The 20,643-nt window shown below is 42.8% G+C and overlaps 1 protein-coding gene across 2 annotated transcripts in view; it reads right to left on the reverse strand.

Annotated features, from left to right (window-relative positions):
* The window catches only part of LOC106588589 (potassium voltage-gated channel subfamily G member 2), a 39,148-nt gene extending 18,821 nt beyond the window's left edge, over positions 1-20,327 (reverse strand). The window contains exons 1-4 of one of the 2 annotated variants that reach the window (XM_014177741.2): positions 19,768-20,327; positions 19,369-19,428; positions 4,838-5,153; positions 4,045-4,627 (exon numbers count right to left, since the gene is read on the reverse strand). In XM_014177741.2, coding sequence (XP_014033216.1) covers positions 4,045-4,627; positions 4,838-5,031 — 777 coding nt within the window. In that variant the 5' untranslated portion in view covers positions 5,032-5,153; positions 19,369-19,428; positions 19,768-20,327. The remainder of the gene's footprint in view (positions 1-4,044; positions 4,628-4,837; positions 5,154-19,368; positions 19,429-19,767) is intronic. The other variant, XM_014177739.2, reaches the window with a different exon arrangement.
* Positions 20,328-20,643: the final 316 nt, after the last annotated feature.

The raw sequence follows: 20,643 nt of genomic DNA on the forward strand, positions 1-20,643 counted from the left end.
CAGATGAGCTTCCCTGAGACGGTTTATGACAGTTTGTGCAGAAATTCTTCAGTTGTGCAAATCCACAGTTTCATCAGCTATTCGGGTAGCTGGTTTTAGACGATCCCACAGCTGAAGAATCTGTATGTGGAGGTCCTGGGTTGGTGTGCTTACACGTGGTCTGCAGTTGTGAGGCTGGTTGGACATACTGCCATGCTCTAAAATGACGTTGGAGGCGGCTTATGGTAGAGAAATTAACATTTAATTATCTGGCAACAGCTTTGGTGGGCATTCCTGCAGTCAGCATGCCAATTGCACACTCCCTCAAAACTTGAGACATCTGTGGCATCGTGTTGTGTGACAAAACTGCACCTTTTACAGTGGCCTTTTATTGTCCCCAGCACAAGGTGCACTCGTGTAATGAGCATGCTGTTTAATTAGCTTCTTGATATGCCACTCCTGTCAGGTGGATGGATTATCTTCACAAAGGAGAAATGCTCACTAACAGGGATGTAAACAAATTTGTTCACAAAATGAGAGAAATAAGCTTTTTGTGCATATGGAACATTTCTGGGATCTTTGATTTCAGCTCATGAAACATGGGAACAACACTTCACATGTTGTGTTTATGTTTTTGTTCAGCATACACCTCAATAAAGGCAGCGTCCTAGGGATTTCATTACATTTACATCCATAGTGGGAAGATCTATGCTGATCACCATCAAAGCCTCCTCCTGTTAATGAATATTAGCTAAACTAATGGAGGAGGCTGGTGGGCGGACTCCATTCAAACAGCTCAGGTTATTAGCTCTCACTAATGAAGATAGTTGATTTGGATTTCTATGAAGTGTTAAGTCACAATATTGCTCTGCTTTACATTAACACATACAAAAATACAGCCCATAGCGTCACCTACAACATGGGCCTAGACAACCCTCCTTAACCTTCAAACATGGACATGAGAATAAACAGAGAACATTCCATAGATACTGCTCCCTATCAACAAGTACAGAGTATTCTTGGCCGTTTGTCAAGTCTCTCTCCCTCTCATTGTAACACAGCATTTGTATATATCCTTGCCTGACCTCTGTCTCCCTCAATAACTTACAGTATTTACTCTTTTAAAGCTCATCCAGTAACCTCACCTAATAGGAGATGAGCGCTCCAAGAGAAGGTATTGTTTGGGGAGTTAGCTCGCTAACACTAACCCTCCTTGTAGTTAGCTCGCTAACCCTCCTTGTAGCTCGCTTGTTAACCCTCCTTGCACTCTGATTTCCTCTTTGAAGATATAGCACATCCTCAGCCCCCTCACCCCCTCTCCACCCTCCTCTCACCCCTACGCAGAGGTCTCTTTGGTAGCGGGAGAAGCCTGTGGAGGTTCTCTTTAAATCATTCTAAAGCTTTATTGATGTCATTCAGGAGGTTGACTGTGTTGCCCCACAGACACTCCAGCAGGAACACTGAGGTCTCAGAGGCACAACTACTAGACATGAAACACCCAGAAGAAGAAGATAATATAATTACTCATCTCGCTCAGTGAAATTGGTGCAGTAACATTAGGTGGCCACTGGCCAAGTTCTAAGCCCTATGGGACCCCTGGGGACCACAAGAGGACAACCTCTGGCGTAATGTACTGATTATTAATCTACAGTGCCTTCAGAAAGTATTCATACCCCTTGACCCCTTGTCGCGGGCCTACACACACACACACTGTCAAAGTGGAATTATGTTTTTAGAAATATTTACAAAATAAGTAAAAATGAAAAGCTGAAATGTCTTGAATCAATAAGTATTCAACCCCTTTGCAATGGCAAGCCTAAATAAAGTTCAGGAGTAAAAAAAGTGCTAAACAAGTCACACAGAGTACCACAGTATGTGTCAGAATACCCATAAAACCTAGCGGTCAAACAGGGAAATGGTTCTAATTGTTTTTACACCATACATTTTTCCCATAGTGGATTTTAGAAACACTTAAAATAAGGGCTGTGTTGCATGTAAGCCCACATTTACCCGTTTTGATAACCACGTAAATCTCTCTCGGACAAGGTGATTTTTAAAATCAATATATTTGCCTGTATTTAGCTCCCAAAATAAAATGCTAATTAGCTGCTACTGTGGATATCTAATAGAACTACAAATGCCATGATCTGGATGACACTGCTGAATAGAGGTACAGTTTGGATTAACTAACTAAATGTAGTAATGAATAAATTGGCTAAATTTACACAATACCTGTTAGTAAAGGTGTTAGCTAAAGATGATGTGCAGAGGCTTTCAGGGATTTGTAGTCTTGCATGATGTCTACTTTGATGCTAATTAGCATTTTCGAAAAAGAGCCAAATATATTGATAATAGTCATCTTGTTGGAGAGAGATTTACACGGTTATCAAAATGTCACGCAAGGGTAAGCCTACACAAACCACAGCCCTTATTTTAAGTATTTCTAAAATCTCCTATGGGAAAAATGAATGGTGGAAAAACGATCGGAACCATTTCCCTGTTTGACCGCTAGATTGTATGGATATTATGACACGTCCACTGTGGAGCTTTATAAGTTGCATGGACTCACTCTGTGTGCAATAATAGTGTTTAACATTATTTTTTATTGACAACCTCATCTTTGTACCCCACACATACAACTATCTGTCCCTTGGTCGAGCAGTGAATTTCAAACACAGATTCAACAACAAAGACCAGGGAGGTTTTCCAATGCTTCACAAAGAAGGGCACCTATTGGTAGATGAAAAATAATTTAAGCAGACATTGAATATCCCTTTGAGCATGGTGAAGTTATTATTAACACTTCAATATACCCAGTCACTATAAAGGAAATCACTCAGGGATATAGACCTTGACGCCAATTGTGACTTTAAAACGGTTCGAGTTCCTGGCTGTGACAGGAGAAACTGGGGATGGATCAACAACATTGTAGTTACTCCACAATACTAAACTAAATTAAAAGAAGGAAGCCTGTACAGAATAGAAATATTCCAAAACATGCATCCTGTTTGCAATAAGGCACTAAAGTAAAACTACAAAACAAATTGGTCTAAGAAATTAACTTAGTTTTAAGTACAAAGCGTTATGTTTGGAGCAAATCCAACACAACACATTATGTTATGGGCGTCCTTGTCATCGGCAAAGACTATGACTGTTTTTATGATAAAAATACACGGAATAGAGCTAAGCACAGGCAAAATCCTAGTGGAAAACCTGGTTCAGTCTGCTTTCCACCAGACATTGGGAGACAAATTCACCTTTCAGCAGGACAATAACATAAAACACAAGACCAAATATACACTGGAGTTACTTACCAAGATTACATTGAATGTTCCCGAGTGGCCTAGTTACAGTTGACTTAAAATTGGTTTGAAAATCTATGGCAAAACTTGAAAATATCTGTCTAGCAATGATCAACAACCAATTTCACAGAGCATAAAGAATTGTTAAAAGAATGTGCAAATATTGTACAATCCAGGTGTGCAAAGCTCTTAAAGGCTTACCAAGAAAGTTTCACAGCTGTAATCGCTGCCAAAGATGATTCTAACATGTATTGACTCAGGGGTGTGAATACTTATGCAAATGAGAGATTTCTGTATTTCATTTTCAATACATTAGCTAATATTTCAGGCTGTAAAAAAAATAGAATATGTCCAGAGGTATGAATAATTTCTGAAGGCACTGTATATTCTCGGTTAATTATTCCTTTATTGCCTGAATAAGAGCAAGACGAGAGTGCCTTAACAGCAGCAGCAGTGATCTGACAAATGGAATAATCTGGTATTAATGTGATTGGAGTTGTAGTGTGGCAGTCGTCCCTGACAACATCCCTGAGCCATCACGTTGCCTCTGTGAAGATTAGTTACTATTAGGGGGAAGACTCACTATGTGGAGATTGTCCCTCAAACATCATCCAACTAAGAGCAGAATGTAGATATGGATGTGCCCAGAGTTTCCAGGTCTGTAACTCAGTTAGGTCAAACTCCTGGCCCTATGTATAACCCACCCGAGTGTGACCCAGAAGTAAAACCCTGTGAGTAGGGAGTAAACAGGAAGTGAACTCACCCTCTCCTCCTCCTCCCTGAGGTCGGGCATGGTACTGATGCAGAGCGTTACTGCGGTGATGGCCACAAACACCACCGACAAAAAGGCAAAGATCTTCCCAGGTAGTCCAGATTGAGGGTTCTCTACCATGTCGTGCAGCCTGCGCATACACCCCGCCATGCGGCTCTCCTCCTCCTCCCCCCCTCCCTCTCCGGCGTGCCCCTGCCCATCCTCACAGCTCTGGGGGGTCAGGGTTGTGGTGAGCTCTGCCTCCTCCATCCTCAGCTGCTCCTTGAGCTCCTCCTGCCTGATGCGTAACTTTCGGAGGCAGCACCACTCCAGCCTGGTGTCCTCCACGCCCCAGTAGACCAGCTCCTCCTGGAAGGACAGGGCACACATCTCCCTCAGCAGCCGCAGCCGCCCTGCTGCTAGGAACGTCACGATGGTGCGGAACGCAGATGGGCTGCGGTCAAAGAAGTACTCCTGGCACCCGTCGTCGTAGTCGTCACACACCTCCATGATCTCATCCAATGAGCTGCAGCCCCTCAGCCGGCCCAGCCGCGTCAGAGGGAACTCCTCCAGAACGGACCAGGGGATACGGTACCTGGTGAGAGGAAAACACACAATGTTACCGCTGCACAACGACTTTGCACAATAGTCACTGAAATACTCGTCAAGTTATAATGCTCTTTAGCAGCAGCAAGACCAATGCCTGGATTATATGCCTTTTAAATCTTGCACCCAAAATCTTCTGATTATGGACTATTGATTATCGAGATGAACACAGGAACTCTTGACTCTGTTGGTATTGTACCTGATCCCGCCCACGTTGATGACGGCTGATAGGTCGTTCTCCTCCTGCCCATCATTGGGCCTCCGCAGCAGCCGTTGCCGCTTGAAGAACACACCCTTCTTGGTTACCACCTCCTGCTGGTTCTCAATGGGGAAGTGGAAGGGCGTGAACTCTTTCTCCGTGCTGCCCGCTAGGAAGGCCACCTCCTGATACATCCCTGCTGCTCCTCCGGAGGACCTAGAGGGTCCTGGTTGGGAGGCGAGAGGTGGGGGGAAGGGGGTTTCAGTGGCCGACTGGGTTGGCAGGGACCTCACCCATCCAGGAGCAGGGCTGGGCTCTATGGAAACAAAGCAGATGAAAGAAAGTTTGTTAGAAATGACTTCCACCGGTTGATTGGGACGAATTGCTTCAGAATCTCAGGATGAACCAGATACAGTGAGGGAAAAAAAGTATTTGATCCCCTGCTGAATTTGTACGTTTGCCCACTGACAAAGAAATGATCCGTCTATAATTTTAATGGTAGGTTCATTTGAACAGTGAGAGACAGAATAACAACAAAAAAATCCAGAATAACGCATGTCAAAAATGTTATAAATTGATTTGCATTTTAAATGAGGGAAATAAGTATTTGACCCCTCTGCAAAACATGACTTAGTACTTGGTGGCAAAACCCTTGTTGGGTTTCTTGTAGTTGTAGTTTCTTGTAGTTGGCCACCAGGTTTGCACACATCTCAGGAGGGATTTTGTCCCACTCCTCTTTGCAGATCTTCTCCAAGTCATTAAGGTTTCGACGCTGACGTTTGGCAACTCAAACCTTCAGCTCCCTCCACAGATTTTCTGTCTAGGCCACTCCAGGACCTTAATGTGCTTCTTCTTGAGCCACTCCTTTGTTGCCTTAGCCGTGTGTTTTGGGTCATTGTCATGCTGGAATACCCATACACGGCCCATTTTCAATGCCCTGGCTGAGGGAAGGAGGTTCTCACCCAAGATTTGACGGTACATGGCCCCGTCCATCATCCCTTTGATGCGGTGAAGTTGTCCTGTCCCCTTAGCAGAAAAACACCCCCAAAGCATAATGTTTCCACCTCCATGTTTGACGGTGGGATGGTGTTCTTGGGGTCATAGGCAGCATTCCTCCTCCTCCAAACACGGTGAGTTGAGTTGATACCAAAGAGCTCCATTTTGGTCTCATCTGACCACAACACTTTCACCCAGTTGTCCTCTGAATCATTCAGATGTTCATTGGCAAACTTCAGACGGGCATGCATATGTGCTTTCTTGAGCAGGGGGACCTTGCGGGCGCTGCAGGATTTCAGTCCTTCACGGCGTTGTGTGTTACCAATTGTTTTCTTGGTGACTATTGTCCCAGCTGCCTTGAGATCATTGACAAGATCCTCCCGTGTAGTTCTGGGCTGATTCCTCACCATTCTCATGATCATTGCAACTCCACAAGGTGAGATCTTGCATGGAGCCCCAGGCCAAGGGAGATTGACAGTTCTTTTGTGTTTCTTCCATTTGCGAATAATCGCACCAACTGTTGTCACCTTCTCATCAAGCTGCTTGGCGATGGTCTTGTAGCCCATTCCAGCCTTGTGTAGGTCTACAATCTTGTCCCTGACATCCTTGTAGAGCTCTTTGGTCTTGGCCATGGTGGAGAGTTTGGAATCTGATTGATTGATTGCTTCTGTGGACAGGTGTCTTTTATACAGGTAACAAACTGAGATTAGGAGCACTCCCTTTAAGAGTGTGCTCCTAATCTCAGCTCGTTACCTGTATAGAAGACACCTGGGAGCCAGAAATCTTTCTGATTGAGAGGGGGTCAAATACTTATTTCCATCATTAAAATGCAAATCAATTTATAACATTTTTGACATGCGTTTTTCTGGATATTTTTGTTGTTATTCTGTCTCTCACTGTTCAAATAAACCTACCATTAAAATTATAGACTGATCATTTCTTTGTCAGTGGGCAAATGTACAAAATCAGCAGGGGATCAAATACTTTTTTCCCTCACTGTACAAGTCACTCTTCAGGCTCCTTTTTTCTCTCTCTCATCACACCAACAAGTTTTGCATCAGCAGGAACCCCGATGCAGAGAGAGAAATTCGTTAAATTGTTGTGGTATTTAACGCATCGCTGAGGCCCTAAATGAGATGCTTCTCTTTAAAGGATTGTTTATCAAGGTTCACTAAATTAAAATAAATACAGAGCAATTAGCTGTGGAATGTCGACAAAGAAAAGAACAAACAGGTTGGATATACTTCGTAAAACTTCCGGTGATTAATCTTTCATGGGCCATTGACTTTGTTTATGACAACAGAAAAAGTGCAATTAATTCTGCAGCAATAATGTCTTGTTTTAATCTTCTTATTCCAACATAGATTTTTACATCAGTATAACCACAGCTGATGAAACAAACCCCTAAAATGTGGCACTTTCCAATGGCACCCTCCAGTCTTAAGACTGACAGAATGCAGCTCTGTGTAGCGAGGGTTAAATGATTCATACGAAACCAAATTAGATCACAATGAACTACTGTCAGCCACAAAACTCTTCCTCATGATGCAGCATCACACTAAAACTTTCATCAGTTTCATTTCATCCCGGAGTCGCCTCTTCACTGTTGATGTTGAGACTGGTGTTTTGCGGGTACTATTTAATGAAGCTGCCAATGTTCTGAACCTCAAAACAGGACACATTGTGACTGTTGGTGGATAAGAGGAAAACATTAAAACTTTTCCAAAATCTTTTGAGAAACTCATACACACACACACACACACACACACACACACACACACACACACACACACACACACACACACACACACACACACACAACCGTTCAAAAGTTTGGGGTCACTTTGAAATGTCCTTGTTTTTGAAAGAAAAGCTATTTTTTTGCCCATTAAAATAATGTCAAATTGATCGGAAATACAGTTTAGACATTGTTAATGTAGTAAATGACTATTGTAGCTGGAAACGGCAGATTTTTTTATGGGATATCTACATAGGCGTACAGAGGCCCATTATCAGCAACCATCACTCCTGTGTTCCAATGGCACGTTGTGTTAGCTAATCCAAGTTTATCATTTTAAAAGGCTAATTGATCATTAGAAAACCCCTTTGTAATTATGTTAGCACAGCTGAAAACTGTTGTGCTGATTAAAGAAGTTATAAAACTGGCCTTTTTTTAGACTAGTTGAGTATCTGGAGCATCAGCATTTGTGGGTTAGACTACAGGCACAAAATGGCCAGAAACAAAGACCTTTCTTCTGAAACTCGTCAGTCTATTCTTGTTCTGAGAAATGAAGGCTATTCCATGCGAGAAATTGCCAAGAAACTGAAGATCTCGTACAACGCTGTGTACTACTCCCTTCACAGAACAGCGCAAATTAGCTCTAACCAGAATAGAAAGAGTAGTGGGAGGCACCGGTGCACAACTGAGCAAGAAGTACCTTCGAGTGTCTAGTTTGAGAAACAGACGCCTCACAAGTCCTCAACTGGCAAGACTGTTGGAAAAGCATTCCAGGTGAAGCTGGTTGAGAGAATGCCAAGCGTGTGCAAAGCTGTCATCAAGGCAAAGGGTGGCTTTTGACTGGTAGTGTGTGTTTGTGTATGTGTGTATATAGTCCTCAACTGGCAGCTTCATTAAATAGTACCCACAAAACACCAGTCTCAACATCAACAGTGAAGAGGCGACTCTGGGATGCTGGCCTTCCTCTGTCCAGTGTCTGTGTTCTTTTGCCCATCTTAATCTTTTCTTTTTATTGGCCAGTTTGAGATCAGCCTTTTTCTTTGCAACTCTGCCTAGAAGGCCAGCATCCCGGAGTCGCCTCTTCACTGTTGATGTTGAGACTGGTGTTTTGCGGGTACTATTTAATGAAGCTGCCAGTTGAGGACTATATACACAAACACACACTACCAGTCAAAAGCCACCCTTTGCCTTGATGACAGCTTTGCACATTCTTGGCATTCTCTCAACCAGCTTCACCTGGAATGCTTTTTCAACAGTCTTGAAGGAGTTCCCACATACTGTATGCTGAGCACTTGTTGGCTGCTTTTCCTTCACTCTGCGGTCCAACTCATCCCAAACCATCTCAATTGGGTTGAGGCCGGGTGATTGTGGAGGCCAGGTCAACTGATGCAGCACTCCATCACTCTCCTTCTTGGTCAAATAGCCCTTAAACAGCCTGGAGGTGTGTTGGGTCATTGTCCTGTTGAAAAACAAATGATAGTGGGACTAAGCGCAAACCAGATGGGATGGCGTATTGCTGCAGAATGCTGTGGTACCCATGCTGTTAAAGTGTGCCTTGAACTCTAAATAAATCACTGACAGTGTCACCAGCAAGGCACATCCTCCTCCATGCTTCACGGTGGGAACCACACATGCGGAGATCATCCGTTCACCGACTATGCGTTTCACAAAGACACGGCGGTTGGAACCAAAAATCGCGAAATTTGGACTCATCAGGCCAAAAGACAAATTTCCACCGGTGTAATGTCCATTGCTCGTGTTTCTAGGCCAAAGCAAGTCTCTCCTTATTGGGGTCCTTTTGTAGTGGTTTCTTTGTAGCAATTCGACCATGAATGCCTGATTCACGCAGTCTCTGAACAGTTGATGTTGAAATGTGTCTGTTACTTGAACTCTGAAGCATTTATTTGGGGTGCAATTTCTGAGGCTGGTAACTCTAATGAACTTATCCTCTGCAGCAGAGGTAACTCTGGGTCTTCCTTTCCTGTGGAAATTTTCCGGATTACCTGACCTTCATGTCTTAAAGTAATGATGGACTGTCGTTTCTCTTTGCATATTTGTGCTGTTCATGCCATAATATGGACTTGGTCTTTTACCAAATAGGGCTATCTTCTGTATACCACCCCTACCTTGTCACAACACAAATTATTGGCTAAAACGCATTAAGAAGGAAAGAAATTTCACAAATGAACAAGGCACACCTGTTAATTTAAATGCATTCCAGGGGAATAGATCATGAAGCTGGTTGAGAGAATGCCAAGAGTGTGCAAATCTGTCATCAAGGCAAAGGGTGGCTACTTTGAAGAATCTCAAATATAACATATTTTAATTTGTTTAACACTTTTTTAGTTACTACATGATTCCATTTGTGTTATTTCATACTTCACTATCATTCTACAATGTAAAAAAAATGTAGAGCGGTGAAAGCTGCTACACTAATGACTGAGAGACAGGGAGAAAGAGAGAGAAACAGAGGGAGAGAAACAGATAGAGGGAGAGAAAGAGAAACAGAGAGAAAGACAGACAAGGTGACAGCAGGACAGAATATATGTATTAATGCTGTAATGTGTATGCATGAAAGACAACTGCAGATTTAGAAAGTCCAGAAAAAAACAAGGTTGAGCCAGGAGTATCCATCACCTGCTGATTAAACACAGTGAAACGTGTCAGTGCGCTCCAGTGCCTGGGTGGATTGGCTCAGTAACGCTCCTTTCACACGTACTGATGTGACAACCAAGGGGAAAATAGGCCCCAGATAAAATGTCACGTCTTCTGCTGAAGCCTTATGTGTCCTAATGTATTTACCACATGCTCTTTGTTTTATTTTACAATGGGCAAAAGGGGCACAAAAATGGGAATGGATTCAGGGTCAAGTGCAGATAATTGAGTGTGTTTGTCCAGAGTTGGGTAGGTTACTTTCTAATTTGATACATTTACTCGTTACCTGTCATCATAGTGGTCTCTGACTTGTGGTCAGACTCGCTCATATGGAACAAACTTACAGTTATGCCTTTTTTCAATGATGAATTGAATATCATTGACAAAACAGAAAGGTGTCATCATGTACTCTTTTGCAAACGTCCTTTCTGAATTTAAAAGTAATCCAAGAAGTAATACTCTAGTTTTTCAAAAGTATCTGTAATCTGCTTACAATATTTCTCCGGGTAACTTAACTGATTATAATTACTCGTTATGTAATCAGATTACATGTAACTACATGTAAAAAGTATTCTGTGTAGGGTACACAAATGTAATTGGTTAGCAATGTCAGTCAAACTGGCCCCCTCTCTATCTCTCTCTCTCTCAGAAAATGACAGGTCCATAAATGCACAGAACACCACCGCTGAGAGGAGAAGGTTATGGAGCGTGACATAACACCCAGGAGATCTAAAGGCCATAGACCATACATTGTCGTCACTTACAGGTGTAACATCTTAAATTTGATCACTCTTACTGCTGACAATTTTCCTGTACTGCAGGAAATGCAGATTAACTCAGTGATTTACATAAACTAACTGAAAACTTGCACTAACATATGGTTATATTAACAGAATTGCACTTTTCATGTAGCCTACTTTTGTCCAGCTAATAGCCTAACCACCGATCAAGCAACAGTATAGACTAAACGTTAAAATGCTGTTGCTGCAGGATTATTTTGCTACGACAATACTGGTAAAATGAAGATCCTACATCTTTATGATGGACCATGTATTCATACATATAGGACCTTTGACTAGTAGTCAACATAATAATGAATGCTGAGACAGTAGCCTGGTCCCAGATCCGTTTGTGCCGTCTTGCTAGTTAGACAGATCATCAATCTGAGGGTAGTACAATGCTTGGTCCTACATACAGAACTACTGAGAGATGTGAAACACAAGTTAGTCCTCTGTGACTTTGCACTGATGGCAAGCTATAAGTAGCCTCACTCAGGTAGTGCTCACCAGTTGTGACCGCTGGAGGGACTACACCATCCTTCTCAAAAAGGAGTCCCGTGTAGTCTCTGTAGTAAGATATTGTATCATAGCAACATGTCTACTCTACATATCCTGCCATACTAGAGTGATTTGGGCTTCCAACTTAATCTGTGATAGTGTCTGTGACAGTGCTCTGATGGTTTGGGGAATAAGCCAATATCCATATTTGAAGGACTAAACGTTTATCTGCAGAGATAACAGAGAGCTGCTGCGCTGCTCTTTCAGTCCTGGCTGTTGTAACATTGTGGAATTGATTATTTCTTTCTTAGTGCTGCTGGTGTTTGACTGAACAACTGAAACATGGAAGCATAATCCTGCTTCACTAACCACTTTCACAAATACACATTTACCATAAACATTCTGAAAGCCCAAGATGGGGTAATGAAAATTACAAAACCAAAAAATCCATTCTAATGAATTCACTTCAAATAAAAGTTTGCAGGTTATAAAACGTATTTTCTAAAGTCCATCTCTTGCCCCGGGGGGTTATAGAAATGAGTTTGTGTCACTCATTTCCTTGGATGCATGATAATTGTGGCCTATTTAGGCAGCCCTTTAGGGTGTGTTCGTAAATTCACTCTGGCTATCTACTCCGATTTCATAACACTCTCGTCTGAGCGTGCCAGAGCGCAGAATAACTGATGAATTTATGAACGCTCAACACCCGTTGAATATGGCCGGTGTCAGTAAATGTCGGCAAAAAAGCATAATTAAATTGTTGTCAGCAACACAGTTGCAGTCCCCAACGCTCTGGAGAACATGAAAACAGCCTAACCAGCTCTGTTAGGGTGAGTAAAATGGTCAGAGTGAAGTGTTCTCTCATTTGTGTCTGGAAGTAGCTAGCAAGCTAGCCAACATTAGCCAGTTAGCGTGGGTGCTTGACTACTGTTGTGAGGTCAGAACTCTCGGATCAACCCTACTCCTCGGCCAGAGCGTCCAGTGTGCGCTCTGAATGCTCCTATCAAATAACATTTTATTGGTCACATACACATGGTTAGCAGATGTTAATGTGAGTGTAGCAAAATGCTTGTGCTTCTAGTTCCGACAGTGCAGTAATATCTAACAAGTATTCTAACAATTTCCCAACAACTACCTAATAAACACAAATCTAAAGGGGTGAATGGGAATATGTACATATAAATATATGGATGAGCGATGGCCGTGCGGCATAGGCAAGGTGCAACAGATGGTATAAAATACAGTATATACATATGATATGAGTAATGTTTGGGCTAAATTATAGATGGGCTATGTACAGGTGCAGTGATCTGTGAGCTGTCAGAACAGCTCACAGATCACTGCACCTGTACATAGCCCATCTATAATTTAGCCCAAACAACTACCTCTTCCCCTACTGTATTTATTTATTTATTTTGCTCCTTTGCACCCCATTATTTCTATTTCTACTTTGCACTTTCTTCTATTACAAATCTACCATTCCAGTATTTTACTTGCTATATTGTATTTACTTTGCCACCATGGCCTTTTTGCCTTTACCTCCCTTATCTCACCTCATTTGCTCACATTGTATATAGACTTATTTTTCTACTGTATTATTGACTGTATGTTTGTTTTTACTCCATGTGTAACTCTGTGTTGTTGTATGTTGTCGAACTGCTTTGCTTTATCTTGGCCAGGTCGCAATTGTAAATGAGAACTTGTTTTCAACTTGCCTACCTGGTTAAATAAAGGTAAAATAAATAAATAAAAAAATAAAAATGTAAGATATGTAAACATTATTAAAGTGGCATTATCTAAAGTGGCATTGTTTAAAGTGACTAGTGATCCATTTATTAAAGTGGCCAGTGATTGGGTCTTAAAGCCTCTCTGAATTAGTGATTGCTGTTTAGCAGTCTGATGGCCTTGAGATAGAAGTTGTTTTTCAGTTGTTGTCCTTGAAGATCTTTTCGGCCTTCCTGTGACATTGGGTGCTATAGATGTCATGGAGGGCAAGTAGTTTGCCCCCAGTGATGCGTTCTGCAGACCACACCACCCTCTGGAGAGCCCTGCGGTTGAGGGCGGTGCAGTTGCCGTACCAGGCGGTGATACAGCCCGACAGGATGCTCTCGATTGTGCATCTGTAAAAGTTTGTCAGGGTTTTGGGTGACAAGCCAAATTTCTTCAGCCTCCTGAGGTTGAAGAGGTGCTGTTGCGCCTTCTTCACCACACTGTTTGTGTGGGTGTACCATTTTAGGTTGTCCGTGATGTGTATGCCGAAGAACTTAACACTTTCCACCTTCTCCACTGCTATCCCTTCGATGTGGATAGGGGGGTGCTCCCTCTGCTGTTTCCTGAAGTCCACGATCATCTCCTTTGTTTTGTTGACGTTGAATGAGAGGTTGTTTTCCTGACACCACACTCTGAGTGCCCTCACCTCCTCCCTGTAGGCTGTCTCGTCGTTGTTGGTAATCAAGCCCACTACTGTTGTGTCATCTGCAAACTTGATGATTGAGTTGGAGGCGTGCATGGCCACGCAGTCGAGGGTCAACAGGAAGTACAGGAGGGGGCTGAGCACATACCCTTGTGGGGCCCCAGTGTTGAGGGTCAGCGAAGTGGAGATGTTGTTTCCTACCTTCACCACCTGGGGGCAGCCTGCCAGAAAGTCCAGGACCCAATTGCACAGGGCGGAGTTGAGACCCAGGGCCTCCGGCTTGATGATGAGCTTGGAGAATACCATGGTGTAGAATGCTGAGCTGTAGTCAATGAACAGCATTCTTACATAGGTATTCCTCTTGTCCAGATGGGATAGGGCAGTGTGCAGGCGATTGCATCATCTGTGGACCTGTTGTGGCGGTGTGCAAACTGAAGTGGGTCTAGAATGGCCGGTAAGGTGGAGGTGATATGTTCCTTGACTAGTCTCTCAAAGCACTTCATGATGACAGAAGTGAGTGCTACGGGGCGGTAGTAATTTAGTTCAGTTACCTTTGCCTTCTTGGGTACAGGAACAATGGTGGCCATCTTGAAGCATGTGGGGACAGCAGACTGGGATAGGGAGCGATTGAATGTCTGTAAACACACCAGCCAGCTGGTCTGCGCATGCTCTGAAGACGCGGCTAGGGTGCCGTCTGTGCCAGCAGCCTTGCGAGAGTTAACACGTTTTAATATTTTACTCACATTGGCCACGAAGAAGGGGGAGGGGCGAGGTCGGTGGCACTGTATTATCCTCAAAGCGGGCAAAGAAGGTGTTTAGTTTGTCTGGAAGCGTGACGTCAGTGTCCGTGACATGGCTGGTTTTCTTTTTGTAGTTCGTGATTTCCTGTAGACCCTGCCACCTATGTCTCATGTCTGAGCCGTTGAATTGCAACTCCACCTTGTCCCTGTACCGGTATTTTGCTTGTTTGATTGCCTTGCGAAGGGAATAACTACACTGTTTATATTCAGCCATATTCCCAGACCTCTTTCCATGGTTAAATGCGGTGGTTCGCGCTTTCAGTTTTGCGCGAATGCCGCCATCCATCCACGGTTTCTGGTTAGGGTTAGGTTTTAATAGTCACAGTGGGTACAACATCTCCAATGCACTTCTTTATAAACTCACTCACCGAGTCAGTGGATAGATCTATGTTGTTATCTGAGGCTGACTGGAACATATCCCAGTCTGCGTGATCAAAACAATCTTGAAGCGTGGATTCCGATTGGTCAGACCAGCGTTGAATGGTTCTAGTCACTGGTACATCCTGTTTGAATTTCTGCCTATAAGACGATAGGAGCAAGATGGTGTCATGGTCGGATTTGCCCAAGGGAGGGCGGGGGAGGGCTTTGTATTAATCGGCATGGCCGATTAATTAGGGCCGATTTCAAGTTTTCACAACAATCGGTAATCTGCATTTTTTTACGCTGATTATGGCCGATTACATTGCACTCCATGAGGAGACTGCGTGGCAGGCTGACCACCTGTTAAGCGAGTGCAGCAAGGAGCCAAGGTAAGTTGCTAGCTAGCATTAAACGTATCTTATAAAAAACATACATAATCACTAGTTAACTACACATGGTTGATGATATTACTAGTTTAACTAGCTTGTTTAACTAGCGTTGCAAATAATCAATGCGGTGCCTGTTAATTTATCATCGAATCACAGCCTACTTCGCCAAATGGGTGATGATTTAACAAGCGCATTCGCAAAAAAAGCACTGTCATTGCACCAACATACCTACCACTAAACATCAATGCCTTTCTTAAAATCAATACACAAGTATATTTTCTTAAACCTGCATATTTAGTTAAAATAAATTCATGTTAGCAGGCATTATTAGCTAGGGAAATTGTGTCACTTCTCTTGCATTCTGTGCAAGCAGAGTCAGGGTATATGCAGCAGTTTGGCCACCTGGCTTGTTGCGAACTGTGTTAAGACCATTTCTTCCTAACAAATACCGTAATTCATTTGCCAGAATTATACATAATTATGACATAACATTGAAGGTTGTGCAATATTTAGACTTATGGATGCCACCCGTTCGATAAAACTGAAAGAATAAAACGTTTTGTTTTCGAAACTATAGTTTCCGGATTTCACCATATTAATGACCTAAGGCTCTTATTTCTGTGTGTTTATTATATTATAATTAAGTCTATGATTTGATATTTGATAGAGCAGTCTGACTGAGCAGTGGTAGGCAGCAGCAGGCTCGTAAGCATTCATTCAAACAGCACTTTCCTGCGTTTGCCAGCAGCTCTTCGCAATGCTTGAAGCACAGCGCTGTTCATGACTTCAAGCCTATCAACTCCCGAGATTAGGCTGGCAATACTATAGTGCCTATAAGAACATCCAATAGTCAAAGGTGAAATACAAATGGTATAGAGATGCGCAGGTGAAATACAAATGGTATAGAGAGAAATAGTCCTATAATTACTACAACCTAAAACTTCTTAACTGAGAATATCGAAGACTCATGTTAAAAGGAACCACCAGCTTTCATATGTTCTCATGTTCTGAGCAAGGAACTTAAACGTTAGCTTTTTTACATGGCACATATTGCAGTTTTACTTTCTTCTCCAACACTGTGTTTTTGTATTATTTAAACTAAATTGAACATGTTTCATTATTTATTTGAGACTAAATAGATTTTTATTTATTTATTATATTAAGTTAAAATACGTGTTCATTCAGTATTGTTATAATTGTCATTATTACAAATATATATATAAAAAAATGTTGGTCCTCCAATAATCGGTATTGATATTGGCGTTGAAAAATCATAATCGGGTCAACCTCTACATTGTATGCATTGCGGAAGTTAGAGTAGCAGTGATCGAGTGTATTACACCTGCGCATAGTGCAATCTATATGCTGATAGAATTTAGGTAGCTTTGTTCTCAAATTTGCTTTGTTAAAATCCTCAGCTACAGTAAATGCAGCCTCAGGATATATGGTTTCCAGTTTACATAGAGTCCAGTGAAGTTCCTTGAGGGCCGTCTTGGTGTCTGCTTGAGGGGGAATGTACACCGCTGTGGCGATAACTGACGAGAATTCTCTTGGGAGATAATATGGCCGGCATTTGATTGTAAGGAATTCTAGGTCGGGTGAGTAAAAGGACTTGTGTTCCTGTATGTTGTTATGATTACACCATGAGTCATTAATTATGAAGCATACACCCCCGCCCTTCCTCTTCCCAGAGATGAGTTTATCTCTGTCTGCGCGATGCATGGAGAAGCCCGGTTGCTGAACCGATTCCAACAACATATCCCGAGAGAGCCATGTTTCCGTGAAACAGAGAATGTTAGAATCTCTAATGTCTCTCTGGAAGGCAACCCTTGCTCAAATTTCATCTACCTTGTTGTCAAGAGACTGGACATTGGCGAGTAGTATACTCGGGAGCAGTGGGCGATGTGCACGTCTACGGAGCCTGACTAGGAGGCCGATCCGTCTGCCCCTTCTGCGGCACCGTTGTTTTGGGTCGGCTTCTGGGATTATGTCCATTGTCCTGGGTGGTGGTCCAAACAGAGGATCCGCTTCGGGAAAGTCGCATTCCTGGTCATAATATTGGTAAGTTGACGTCGCTCTTATTTACAATAGTTCTTCCCGGCTGTATGTAATAACACTTAAGATTTCCTGGGGTAACAGTAAGAAATACATAAAAAAACTAAATACTGCATAGTTTCCTAAGGACTCGAAGCGAGGCGACCATGTCTGTCGGCGCCATCTTTCAATCCTAGAGCTAAAGGCTCTGAATTTAAGAATGGACAAAGTGAAAACGCTCTGAATTTACGAATGCCCAGAGCACACTGAGCGCACTATAGCACTACAGATTGAATTTATGAACACACCATTAATGAAAGCAATTATAAACTGCACCAGGTGAAAGTAGATATTCAAAAAATGTGACATGTATCAGATGTGAGCTATCTAGTGGACCAATACTCAGATGATCTATTCAAACAGAAAGGAATGGAATCTTAGTAGTTGGGTAGTTTTGTTATTAAAAATGTGATACTTTGTTAATTTGCAAAGGGCTTTAGAGAGAATCCAAGGTACAGTATCAGATAAATAACCTCAAGGTAAAGACTTAGAGACGCTGTTTGATGCCACTGAGATGCACAGTAGAGCACTGGTTTCTGTACAGGCACCGGTATGAGAAGTCCATCAACAATAACACTTTCAGGCGAGTCTCTCTATTTTTCCACACATTTGCATCTTTACACAACCACACAAAACAGTGGTTGTTTTTCTATTGGTAGAATGTGATGTATGAAATGCAGGTGGTCTATGGTGGCTGTATCATGTAGTTTAGAGACGGACATCGTAGCTCAACTAAGACTAATTTCCTCCTTGAGGGCAATAAAGTTGATCTCACCTATAGCATCGGTCTTGAAGGTAATCATCTCTCCCTGTAAATCCTCACGTATTACATGGTCTGTCTATGTGGTTCTGGGAAACGTATAGGACAAATGGGAGAAGTGTCATGTGTACCAGCCTCCCGACACCCAGTCCACATCCCTATACTTCCACCCTAACCCGACCCCCAGTCCACATCCCTATACTTCCACCCTAACCCGACCCCCAGTCCACATCCCTATACTTCCACCCTAACCCGACCCCCAGTCCACATCCCTATACTTCCACCCTAACCCGACCCCCAGTCCACATCCCTATACTTCCACCCTAACCCGACCCCCAGTCCACATCCCTATACTTCCACCCTAACCCGACCCCCAGTCCACATCCCTACACTTCCACCCTAACCCGACCCCCAGTCCACATCCCTATACTTCCACCCTAACCCGACCCCCAGTCCACATCCCTATACTTCCACCCTAACCCGACCCCCAGTCCACATTCCTATACTTCCACCCTAACCCGACCCCCAGTCCACATCCCTATACTTCCACCCTAACCCGACCCCCAGTCCACATCCCTATACTTCCACCCTAACCCGACCCCCAGTCCAGTCCACACCTCAACAAGTTAATGAAATGCGGGAGGAGTGTATAATATATAGATAATCCATACAGGCAGTAAAAGGAGAGCCCTTCGAGAGGGTAGGAGCTGTTTTCAAAGGGTGTATAACCCATTGACTTGAAAATAACTCAATCTCCCAGGTATTGACTGTAAAAACAAATAGTCTGTATGGTGGATCCCCTGATAAGGGTACATGATAGGTTCAAGACAGAGTTTAGCCCAGAGGGTAACATTTAGACGCCTACAATAGAAACATCCTTTCTATTGCGTTATATACAGTTATAGCCCCATTTGTTTTGGGGTTATACAATTATTGGCATCCAGAATGCTTGCACTGAGCCAAGTTGATCAAACCCCGAATACTCCGGTTTAAAAGCCTATATTTGAAATAATCTAGAGATTCATTTTATATAGGAGACAACTTTCAACCTGTCTCTGTCAGATTTTGCCCATCTTGCAAAAAAGAGCCGCTGCCGTAGCCTACCGTGCCTAGGGATATGAGAGAGAGAGAGAGAGAGAGAGAGAGAGAGAGAGAGAGAGAGAGAGAGAGAGAGAGAGAGAGAGAGAGAGAGAGGGGGGGGGGGGCGTTGGACAAGTAATTCATTGTAAGAGTTTAAAATGATTTTTTAAAATCCACACAACATGCACCGTAAATAAACATTAGGCTAGCTAGCCTATAATATGGATGGACATTACAGCATAGCCGACAATAGCCGGGTAGCCCAAATTCGCCGCGCACGCCAACACTTAGACAAATATTTATTCAGCATTCATTTTTGTAAGTGTCTGTACAAACATTGAAATATCATTCATGATTATCACACCTACCCGCTGTGTTCGGCTTGTGTCCATTGGCAGAGAACTTCCCCACATTTCGATATCAGTTAAGAAAGCGCATATTGGTCAACATAAAACACATGGTCCAATCTACTCCGTCCTCTGAATAAATGGTCCTAACTTGGTATTTGACTTTATACCAGGGCAGGTGCACTCAATCCCAGGTAACTTCCGAACCATTAGGAGCAGGTTTGAAGGTTTGGTAAACTTGCTGCACACCCGCATAGAAGAATGAAAATACTGAAAACTACTTTGATTGTTTTAAATCGAAGGGACTGAAATGAACAAAATAACCCACTCAACCGGACGAGACTCACGATAGAACAGTTAGAAAAGACGCCGCGGATTTGAGAAGAGCCCAGCGTCAATGAATGGGTGTTGCTGCTCTGAGATAATTCCAATTTTACGTCTCTTCTCTGACTGTCTTGGAGTCGGACACTCTGTTCTGCTCACGCTACAAAATCGCGCACTGCTCTGCTTCGCTTCTTCCCTGAATTGACTTCTGCTTCCAACAGCCAATTCAAGTAGCTCACTCTGTGATTGCAGAATAAAAAATGTAAAAAAATCATGAGGCATGCAAATGATTAAATGCGCACAAGTGAATTGTGTGCGTACAAATAAAATATAGGTTATGCATAATTCGAGTTTGGAACTTTCTGTGAGTTATAAAATATCGACGGGATAAACACAGCTAGGACTACTGCAGTTATGTTATTGCATTATTACATGGTTATAGCCTCCTCATTGTCCTATAATGGTGTAGGACTACCGTCGACTATGGTGTAGGCCTATGAAATAAATGGTTTAGAGTGATAGTCCACCAAAATTGAGGAATCCCTAATAGAAGAGGGGAAGTGAAGGATGGTG

This window comes from Salmo salar, chromosome ssa27, assembly GCF_905237065.1.
Source record: "Salmo salar chromosome ssa27, Ssal_v3.1, whole genome shotgun sequence".
In the NCBI taxonomy this organism is placed as follows: domain Eukaryota; kingdom Metazoa; phylum Chordata; class Actinopteri; order Salmoniformes; family Salmonidae; genus Salmo; species Salmo salar.